Here is an 11,370-nt window from a genome sequence, read left to right as displayed (position 1 = left end):
CATACTTTGCGGGCCATTAATGCTTGTCGCGCAAAATTAAATCAAAGTACACTTGGTGGAGCTGAGCATCGAAGTCGATAAGTAGAAGAAGGTGACAAGGAATCATCCGACCACAAAAGTAATAAATGGCGGCGGCTTCTTCTTCTTCTTCCTCCTCCTCTTACACCTCTTCGAGTCAATAATATCTGGCTGGTCTTTCTCTCTTCTTTCCTGCTACCGCTACTATTCCAATACTACTTGTAAGCTGCAACTTCCTTCTTATAGCTGAACCAAAGGAGTTGTTAGGCATCTGCCTCTGCTAGTATTTTTGCTTTGCTATTTTCCACAGGAGACTCCTAAACAGCCGAAAGTGTCGGCGAAGTTTGTGGAGAAGATGGAAATTGTGGTGCCAATTCATCAAAACATGGATTTTGATTTCAATAGTGCTCGTTCTTCTCCAATGCATCATTCCAGCAGTCCTTGTACCCCAAAGGCTTTTGGAGGAGATTTCTACAGCAGTGCTCCCGCCAGCCCATCTCGGCTCTCCCAGTTTTACCGGGAGTTTGATGAATTCCTGAGGATCAACGAGAATATCAGCAATGGAGAAGGCTCTTATTCAGAAGCGGCTGTGCCTTTTGACTGGGAAGAAAAGCCTGGTACCCCAAAACCACCCAAGGCCGCCGCCACAAAACATGATGATGATTTTGCTTTTCATGTTGGTCTTGATGATTTGGAAACAGCATCTCTGTCAGCTGAAGAACTGTTTGATGGCGGAGTAATTAAGCCTTTCAAGCCTCCGCCTGGACTGCAACTTCCTTCTGCAGCAAGAATCAGTGGCTCAAGCTCAATTAATCTATCCCCAACATCGCCAGTATCGGCATCACAGCGCAAGAAGATTATGTTGGGGTTCTCGCCAAGGTACAAGAGAGAATCCTCCACCCCTTTTAGTCATTCGGCCAAAACAACGGGTCAAAGATCGCCGAGGGCCGATAGAGGAAGGGAAAGAGCTCCTGCAGGGATGAAATCATCGAGCCGAAGAGGAACAAGATCGCTCTCTCCTTTAAGGGTTTCTCGGTATCCTTGGGAACAAGAAGAGCAGAGCAGCCAGCAGCAGAATAGAAGCGAGTCATCAATCATTACCAAAACTGCATCTAACTTTGCCTCTTCAGCTTTGGCTTCATTTTCAAAAGGGTACAAGAAATGGAATTTCAAAGACTTTTTCTTATTCCGAAGCGCATCAGAAGGCAGAGCAGCCGACAAAGATCCTCTGAAAAAATATACAGCTGCAGTCAGGAGACGTGAAGATGTGAGGACTTCGAGCATGAGGAGTATTGATAGCCCTTCTGGGTTGGTTCCATCAAGGAGGAGGAGTCCTGTTTCTGCTCACGAATTGCATTATACTGTTAACAAAGCAGTTTCTGAAGATCTGAAGAAGAAGACCTTCTTGCCTTACAAGCAGGGGATTTTGGGAAGACTTGCATTCAATCCTGCAGTTCATGCACTTGCTAATGGATTTGGATTATCTCACAAGTGAATTTTGATCACAGCTGCAGATATCGATTTCTTTTCTTTTCTTTTTCTTGTATAGATAGATATTGTATTTGTTTTTTGACACGTTGAAGAACAGAACCGTTCATGTCTGTGCAATCACGATCAAAGCACAAAGTTTCTTTCGATCAAAATCTTCATGTTACACAACCTAGTCTCTATGTAAGAATTTCATGCAATAATTACAAGAAGAAAAAAAACTTCTTCACCTTCTGAGAGATCCATCATGACCAGTGTTGCTGTTGTTGTTGTTGTTGTTGGTTTTTTCTTTTTCTTTTTTTAGTTCTTTTTCTTTTGTGTCTATTTTTATATTTTTTTTTCCCTTTTGTTTTGCCTGGTGGTTGTTACATAGGTAATTGAGGGATGCCACAACTATATTTGAGCATTTCTCTGTTTATCCAAGGTTATCTCAATCTGTTCAATGAGCAATTGTTAATTGCACATATGGAAGAATCACGAACGAAACATTTTGCCACAATGAATCCAAAAGAAATCTGAGTTCCACGAGTCTCTATATATTCTATGTATTCCATTCGTTTTTATGGTAAGATGAGCAAGTATAAATGAATTCGAGTTCTTATGAATACAAATTGGTAGAAAGCAATTTTCTTTTTTTATTTTGCTTCTTTGATTTTAGCGGAAAAGAAAAGGGTTTAGTTTAATTAAGAGGAAAGGCAGCCATTGGAATGGTTTATGTCTCATGAATAGAGAGAAATAAAAATAGAAATGGAGGAGAGATGTTTATTTAGCAGGGGAAGATTGACCATCTAGATTCATAGCTCATAGCTCATCATCCAAGACCAGAGAGTCAAAACTGTCCCGATGGCATATTCGTCATGGTTGCCAAGTACACGATAGCAATAGACAACGTAAATTGATTACATGTAGACAACAAAAATATATGCAACAGGGACATGTGCCAACAAAAAATATACTGCTACCAGGTTGCTGAAGAGGAAAGGTGTTGGATACCGACGAAATATGTTGGACAAAGTATCCTCAGTCTTCGTGCAGATTCGTATGTCATATGGCAGGTGAAGAAAAGTAGTGATCATGTTCTAGATAAAGCCGATTTCTTTATTCCAGTTTCTTCCAGTCTGACTTTTCTCGGGCCTCCATCCATATTGAGTACTTCTAGAGCAAACTACAAAAGAATGGTCGTTGAAGTACTTCGGATTCTATATATTTTGGTCACTAAACTAGGAAGTTCATTCTTGGTCATTCAATTAATAAAATGTAAAAGTATACAAAATATACGTTGTTTTAGTTAGTTGAATGATCGTTTTTGCTAGAATGAAAATCTACTGATGAAAACAAGAAACGTTGAATTGTTTAATGATCATTTTTGCCATTTCCTTGCCTGCCACTTCTAAACACGTTCGTAGGCTATTTTACTCGCAGACAACAGAAAAACAACAAACAGACAACAAAGGGGAAAAGTAAGAATGTAGCAAGTACTAATAATCATGGATATGGTCTATGGGCATAGTTGGTCGAGAAGAGCACCCAAAATTTCCACGCTCTTGGTGGTAACGTCCGAGTGCATGAATCAGAATCAGGCGGCTCTGAACACAAGTAGTTATAGCAGACTCCAGCTGCACGGAATAATCATCAGTGCTGCGTAAAATTCTTCATACAAAAAATGTGCAGTACAGGTTTGTATCAGCCGTAATAGCGGACTCCAACATCAACTACGGAGCCTCCTCAGTCAAAGTTATCAATTCTGATGGGAGTGATTTCATCTGCTACGTCGAAATGTCCCACCATCCTGGCAAGAAACACCATTTGTTGTTCGAGGGTAAACTTGATGGTTTCAGCCTGCATAACATGAGAAGTACTGTATATCAGTAGTTATTAGTCTGCAGAGTGGTTGCTGCAGTAATAAAGTAATATCCTTTCTCGGATGCATACCTTCCGAAAACCATGCCCTTCTCCCTGGTACTCCACAAGAGCAACAGGCAACCCTTTCTCCTTCAATGCAGTATAGATTCTTCGTGCTTGATCAGGAGGGACAACCTGCAATATGATGAATTCACTAAAGTCGTTTGGGCCGATTTAAAGACCATATACTTGTTAATGTGAATAGAGAGGTCCAATTTAATGTCATTTAAGAGTCATATTGAAGATGTACCATAAATTAATTATTTTTCTGCTTTAAAACTAACTGTTATCAGCCACAGAGACCAAAAAGATGAAATATTATAACTACAAAAGGGGAAGGCATGTCAACATTTGACTCCAGCCTATGCAAACAACTTTCCAGGGTGCTGGAGATGTGATCAAATGCTTCATTGTTTCCATTTTTCTCTCTACTCTTCCTCAGGAATACAGCTTTAAGGTAAATTGTCCAGGAACCAAATCAAATAGCAAAAGGAAAACAGTGGTCGGCATACCTCGTCTTCTAATCCTTGAAATAGAATCACAGGGCAAGAAAATTGATGAACAAAATTTATAGGTGATCTCTCAAAGTATGCAGATCCGCTTCCTGCAAGGACACAAAAGGTTGCCTTGACTCGCGATTAAGCAAAATTGTATGATATCCACTCTAAAGAAATGAAAACAGATCTAGGAAAAATTTGCATGGTCGTATCTTCTTTCACCAAAATAACGTTACTCAGTTATTACCAAACAAGTGTAACATAAAAAGAAAAGCATCAAAGAACAGTTGTTACCAACAAGATTGTCGGTATAGTGCGATTCAAACTTGTGCGTTTCTTCTTTCAGCAACTTCAGATCAGCAATCTGTACGTTGAACAATGTGAATAAACAAGTTATCGTTTCTAAGAATATGAATCCCTGAGTCCGTGAAACCTTTATTTTTCGATTATTGAAACTATGTAGAAAAGCAACAGATTCAAGCTTGGTAGTAAGGCAAGAATGCAGAGAATGTAAAAAAGCACCAATCCCTGGGCCCCTGAAACCTTTATTTTTCGATTATTGAAACTATGTAGAAAGCAACAGATTCAAGCTTCGTAGTAAGGCAAGACTGAAGAGAATGTAAACAAGCACCAAATTGTACCAAATCTAAATACAAGACCCTTACTGAGAAAAAATCAGCAGAAAGCTTTGAAAGCACTGTGACCCAAAAAAGCACAATGATAATCTATTTGCGTGATGTTTGAACATATGATGCAGTTTATTCGGCCCTAGAGATTATTTTGGTAGCATACTTTGGTAGTATAGTCAGATAATGCAAGTTATACAAGGAGGCCCGAAAAAAGCTCCATCCTGAACGTTCAGGAATCAGGAGACCGCATGCAACTTGCAGCCAGCATATAAGCACATGAAGAGGATACACAAGTACAGAAGTTAACCGGAAAAAAAAAAGCAAAAACATCAACAGCCATGACAAGGAAAAAGTTCAGCTTTTAACCACCGTAACGCCGAAGTAGATCAAGCACTCACACCAAACAAGGAAGCTCCAGCTTTAAATGTTTCTGTGAATGCAAGAGCTGCTAGAGTGGTGTACCCACCAGCTGATTCCCCAGTAATACAAAGCCGTTCACCATCTACTTTTCCACTATCCACCTAGAAAGTTAAACAAAAATTATCCAACTCAAACAGAAAGTGATTACGATCTATTACTAAGCGAAAAAAGGAAAACTATTTACCAAAAATTTTGCACAACTGCAACAATCATTGACATCAACTATTCCCCACTGTCCTAATATCCTTTCTCGATATCTTCGGCCATAGCCTTCAAATGTTAAATGTAAAAATTTTTTAGCAGAAGAAATAACTGTGCTTTTAATCTATGCAGTTACTGAAAACTAAACATACTGAAAATTTTGATACATAAAATTACAAACATACCAGAACTTCCACCATAGTTAACATCCACAATTGCCCAACCACGACTCGTCCAGTATTGAACACCAAGGTTTAAGATTGCACGTGTCTCCAGAGTAGGCCCTCCTACAACATTGGGAAACAATGTTTAGACCAAATGTAAAATATATTACAATTACACTTAAGAGATTCCTGAAGCTGATGAATGTTCTGAATTCAGAAACAATATGTTTGAACCGCTTCATTAGACTTCACAAAATGTTAAAATCTAACCAGCTGCTAGCATTAATCCTCCCTCAGAGTTGTTTGCGCTAGCATCATAATTAGGAGAGGATCATTTAACCATTCATGTTCAGCAAACTAGTGCATGCACAGCTATACAAAAGAAATGCACCCTAGTTTGCATCACTCAAGCACACATGAGACAGGACAGATTTGTGATAAGTGTAATAGGCTCTCGAAAAAACCCCTAGGACAAATTCCATCTTGCCTTCCAGGTCATTTTCTGTCCTAACCAACTGCAAAGTTCCCCTTGATCCTCAGCAAATAGTACCAGTACACAGACTTATGTAATATTCGTCGAACCTCAAAGAATTAATCTTTTATTGGAACATTCTTTTTAATTTTCAGCCTCAGGAATGTTGTGTTTGCAATATCACATGCAAAGCTTGACACTTTGCAACATGTATAAATTAAACATTTCAAAAGAATGAAAAAAGAAAGGAAAATGAGGCAGCAAATTCCTTGTTAAGCGACATCTGTCATCCAAACAATTTTAATACTTTGGCTATGAGAATCCCTTTTACAAAAGTAAAAGGAATCAAAACTTACCATGGCTTTTCAAAAGTAATGGAGGCTTCTCCTCTGGATTAGCTTGATATATTGGATTGCTCGGTGGGTAGAAGTATGCATATGCACTCAGACCAGGGACACTGGTTGGAAACTCTATCAGTTCTGGCATACTAAAATATGATTTATATGCTGAGCAAATACGAGAAGAGGACCATGTAATCCTGAAATCAACTGCTTTTGATTTCTGATAATCTAAAGTCACCTGTCAACCAGTAAAGAATCTAAGAAAATGACACAGACCCAAATGAAAACCCTAGAAGTATCTCTACTAAAAATTATTCTCCTTTACCAAAGAAGGCAATTGGTAAAGTAAGTTACTCAAGAAGAAGAAAAAACAGAAATAACGGCTTTAGTAGGAGGAAGATGAGAAGATATCACCTTAGATATTGACAATGGATCAACTGCAGAAGCTCCCTCAATATATAGGCAGTGAATCCCAGAAGTCTGTATAAGTATCATAGCTTTTTCAAGCACTATCAATATTGGCTAATAAGAACTTTAAAATAACAAAGAGAGGGTATTTGGTTTTACAATAGTACTTATTTCTGTGAACGGAAGACCGATCGGTGACAATGTGCATTGAACAGGATCCAGAATACCAAGATATGACTTCCCATTTTGGCTGCACATCATTCTGACATCAACTATTTATAGCAACACATTTTTGGAAAAACAGCATAACACGTTGAATGAATTGATTATAAAGACCATATTTCAGGAAGAACCTGTAACTGCAGGCAATTAAGCTTTTCTGATCTTTATCCTCAATAAAGTCGTATGAGTTCATACCGAAATTCCACATAGGTCTTGCAAACTCGGCGTCCAATTGGAAAACTGGAACCACCAGATTGGTAGATTCCACCTATCATCAAGAATTAAAGATAATTGTAGTCAGAGTCCGTTAACTAAAGCCAACCACACACACCATCCGGGGTGTATTTTCTTTGATAAAAATGAAAACGAAAAAATTCAAGGTCCCTAATTCTCACACTCCATTGACACCTGACAGCCACCCACCCCGTTCCTCCCAAAAAATAAAAGGTGAAGAGTTGCCACAAACTGTTATGTCTGATAGCTTTTAACAAGATGCCAGTGCTAGAGCTAGGGTTCATCAAATTTACTGTGTAACTTGAGTACAGATAGGTTTCATATGCCAGTTCATCATCCTTTTTTGAAAAAGCTAATAATGCATTCCTTGGTGCATTTAGGAAGCAAATGCAACATAATTATGAACTAACAAGTAGCAAGAAGACATGGTATAAGTGCCAACATATACTACGTATGAGACCAGAAAACAAGAGATGACCAGGATATCCCAACAATGATCCTTGCTTAGACAAGCTCACCCATTTGTAAAGATTCCAAAACCCAGTTTCTCTATCAGAGATGAAGAATAGCTCCCCTGTAACAGCAAACACAGCAATCAACACCAAAATTTTGAAGCATAGCAATACAACACCAGCTTAAAAAATGTAACGTCATTTCAGGTGAACCAAGGATTTTAGATTCAGTTAAGAGGATAAAGCATAAGTATATATAATATATACTTATGTCTCAACGAGACATAAGAGATATAATTATATTCTCAACGAGATAATATAATTACAGCATAAACATCATCATGCATACAGGGAAATATCAACAGGTGCCGCAAACTCACTGTAGGTGTCGCACGATCATTCTTGTAAGCTAAACAGCAAATACAGCTTCTATCCAAAGTTTTATGATTAATGTCAAAATAAGCAAGCATTCTCTGGGTCACTCAATTTCTTGAGCACTTGGTCGGTAATTAGTTTATGTGATGTTTTAGGGAAAATACAGCAAATGTAAGCCACAGAAATCCTTTTTGGATTCGCTTGATAAAAGAAAGAAAATGACACCTCCACCTCAGAAAAAGGCAAAACTCGGTAAGGTTTCCAAAGCTCCAATTTTGTTTTATATATGACCAATAAAATGATCAGGACACTTATTGCCTTAAATTCAACCAAGCTACAACTAGAGGATGGGAAGCTAGCTGTTTTTTGTTTGATGATTGTAAAGTGATCACATAAACATGATCTTGCATTCTATAATCAATTAAGTCAATTCAAATTTCACCATATATATACCTTGAGGAGACCACTTAGGTTGAGTTGGAGATTCCACAACCATTTGATCACCACCCACAACACAGATTCTTTTCTGCATTTCCCTAGGCAAAGAAAATAACATTTAAATCACGAGCCAAGAAAACAAGAGTAGAAGTTGATCAGAAAAAAATGCAATTATAAGTAGACAAAGAGGATTAGCATGTGCAAACAAGAACAGAAAGAACATAGTGTAATAAGAATTGCTGCAATGGAAATTGAAACTTCAATGGAAAGGAAAGTTTATGGTAACCAATTGAACATTTTACAAATAACCTGCTCCAGAAAAGAATTGTCAACTTGTTATAGGCAGATAACCTATCTAAAAGTTCCAACCTGACACAATACCCCTAACAGATAGCAATTATGATGCGTACCCTTCATCACCTATATAGCCAACCCAAAGTTCTGATCTGTCCCACGGCATATCAGGATGGTTCCACTGAATCCAGGCCATCCGCTCTCCTTTTGGATCCATGCGCGGGAAAGCGTAAAAATCACTGCCAGCAACCAACGCTTCTGGTTCTGCAATGTCTGTGGAGCATGTAATACAAGCAGACAGAATTATCTTTCATAAATAATTAACAAAAACAAGAGTAAAAGCGTGCAACCAAATAAAATGCACTGTTTCCACAAGTATACTTGCCAACACATGCAAAAATAAATAAATAAATAAAACACAAGAAAAAACCTATGAGGAACAAGGGATTAAAAGCCTACCTTGGATACTTTCATTGTCAACATTGATGGATACTATAGTGGTGATAGAATTCATGCTACTTTCACGGCAGTCTGTCTAGCATACAAAATTGAAATAGCCAAATTGGTATTGGAGAAACAAAGTTGCATAACGTAATAGTGCAAACTTAAACCAAGAATGTGATCAGATCCACCTTCTTGTACTGCTATGTAACGATTAAACCGCGAGTCAAAAACTCCATCCGCATAAGACACAAGCGGAGTGCCATGATCTGGAGTAATTGGCACAGGAGTAGAATCTGCCAGCAAAGAAGTGCTTGAGACTAAGAAGAAAAGGTCAACAGAAAGGTGGCTACAATAAATCGTCCTATACCTAAATGCATTTAGCATGAGAATACTGCACTATAAATCTTAGTTAATATTCCTTAATTTAGTAAATTTACTGCACTAAGATACCTAAAATTGTTTTAAATTGATGAGCAGCAAATTTCCTTACGGCTAAAAAGAAATCAAAGCAGGCTACACTTTAAAAGCTTTTTAAATTTCTTTTTTTTTTTTAACTCTACCCGCAGCTGTAAGATACACGTATTAGCCAAAGAACCTAAGTCGAGTAACCTAGTAACTAGCAAAAATTAAAAGGTTAATGAAATTACCTTTTGACGAGATTGACTGCTTATAGAGTCTTTGATCCTTGTAATTGGAGAAGAATAATGTGTCGCCTGAAATACAAAAGGCTCCTCCTTGCAACTGATGAGTGACCGACCTAACACAGAACTCCTTTGGGGTAATATCTATTGGCTCGTCCCCTTCTTTTTCTCCTTGCTTAACCAGCACCAATCGCCTGCAACCAACCACCAAGAGGAAATCAGGATTCAAACTTTGTGATTTATAAGCAAGCAGAGAATGCTTCACTGGAAAACTAAACCATAATCATAAACCTCAAGAAAAGATTGAAGAATGATGTATACCCTGATTCGTTGGGTCGGGACTCTACCCAAAAGAGGTGGCCGAAGCAGTCAACAGAGATGCCAAAGAGGAACTTATCAGAGCCGGAGACCAGGTCAGAGGTGATAGGGGACTTCCAGGAACCGTAGGGTGCAATGATTTTTGCATCATTGCTGTTTTCTGGGGTTGTCAAAGACATTTGCCTGTAAGACTGATGGTAGTCGAGACTACAAAGAAGTATGTACGATTTTCTAGTAATTGGGTTGATCATGGAAGTGAGAGATGTTATATATATATATTTTTTAAAAATTATCATTTTTGTTTAGGGAACTGAAGTGAGGTGTTATAATAGTCCAAAGAATGCCGGAAACGGAGTTTAATATAGCAATGAATTGATACAAGTGTTAGTGCCATGCTGCCAGTGGCTTCCAAAACTTCCTTGAAACCTTTTTGGACTGCAATGCTGGTACTGATTGATTCTGAAGAATTTGACTTCGATTCTGGAAAATCTTGCATTGCTTAAAAGGCAATTCTCTCTGAATGTAAGGAATAAACCAAGCAGCCATCATGTACGGGAAACAGATTGCACCAAGAAAAAACAAAGTATCGATATGAGAAACACAAATGTTAAAACGAAGATAAACTCACGTCTCCTTCTCCTCCGCGTGCAGCAAAGCCTTCAGCAGCGAAAACGGTAGAGCAAGCAAACGTAATGTATTTGGGTCCGGTAGAAAATCACACTGTTTAGCATCCTCTGAATATCCATCTTTCTTCTCCAACTTCACCTTGACTATTGCCCCCCCTTTAGAAGTCAATCGAGGAGCCCATGAATGTGGAGAAGTCCTCAGAAACATCCGCTAAGTCTTTAGGATGAGAAGATATTTCTGTGAAACAGAGTCAACAAAAGTTCTGCTATAATAGGTCACAGGTTACTCCGGAAGAAGTCCACATTTACATTTTACCGACGAACAGCTCTGTTACAACGGAAAGTGGTTGTCCATTTGTAGCCAATCACGCCCACCCCCAAGTTTATTCGACATGCAGAAGTTTATTAAGCCAAGTTTATCCGACAAAGCAAGGACCTTTGTCCGTGAATGTTTAATCTTTTTGTCAGGGTGTGAAATTTGGCCAGCCCAGTTTAACATCATGGAGAATTAAGCCAAGTTTATTCGACAAAGTTGACTGCAAGTTGCCACATATAGTTCCTGAGATTGCATCAAGAACAAGAGCGAATCCGAATTCAACTCAGCTGCTCAAATTTTTGTCGTTTCTAATGATCAAACCAGTAATAAGGGAACCACGCAGAGAAATTCAAATTTTTTTTTTTTTTTTTGAGCCAGGGAGTGAAGGTTAAAATCAAGAAACCTCCGAAACATTTACAGAAGTCATACAAGTGGATCCAAAAAAGTTAAATGGTACATTCGGGTAATTG

At 38.4% G+C, this 11,370-nt stretch overlaps 2 protein-coding genes across 2 annotated transcripts; one reads left to right on the top strand and one right to left on the bottom strand.

The window, feature by feature from the left end:
• The first annotated feature begins 373 nt into the window (after positions 1-373).
• LOC113752577 lies at positions 374-1,513 on the top strand. The gene has a single exon (XM_027296684.1). It carries the CDS (start codon positions 374-376, stop codon positions 1,511-1,513), a length of 1,140 nt encoding a protein of 379 aa, XP_027152485.1.
• A 1,319-nt stretch (positions 1,514-2,832) lies between these two features.
• Positions 2,833-10,167, bottom strand: LOC113751356. Its single transcript, XM_027295336.1, has 18 exons — positions 9,962-10,167; positions 9,647-9,834; positions 9,188-9,292; positions 9,015-9,086; positions 8,672-8,819; positions 8,277-8,359; positions 7,515-7,570; positions 6,894-7,030; positions 6,700-6,790; positions 6,547-6,612; positions 6,148-6,370; positions 5,341-5,442; positions 5,139-5,224; positions 4,933-5,055; positions 4,200-4,269; positions 3,921-4,012; positions 3,439-3,543; positions 2,833-3,345 (listed from the first exon to the last, which is right to left on the bottom strand). Exons 1-18 carry the CDS (start codon positions 10,135-10,137, stop codon positions 3,232-3,234), a joined length of 2,037 nt encoding a protein of 678 aa, XP_027151137.1. The 5' UTR covers positions 10,138-10,167; the 3' UTR covers positions 2,833-3,231.
• Between the last annotated feature and the right edge of the window lie 1,203 nt (positions 10,168-11,370).

This window comes from Coffea eugenioides, chromosome 11, assembly GCF_003713205.1.
Source record: "Coffea eugenioides isolate CCC68of chromosome 11, Ceug_1.0, whole genome shotgun sequence".
Classification (NCBI taxonomy): domain Eukaryota; kingdom Viridiplantae; phylum Streptophyta; class Magnoliopsida; order Gentianales; family Rubiaceae; genus Coffea; species Coffea eugenioides.
The sequence above is the reverse complement of the archived record's forward strand: the minus strand, read 5'-3'. Positions and strand labels throughout refer to the sequence as shown.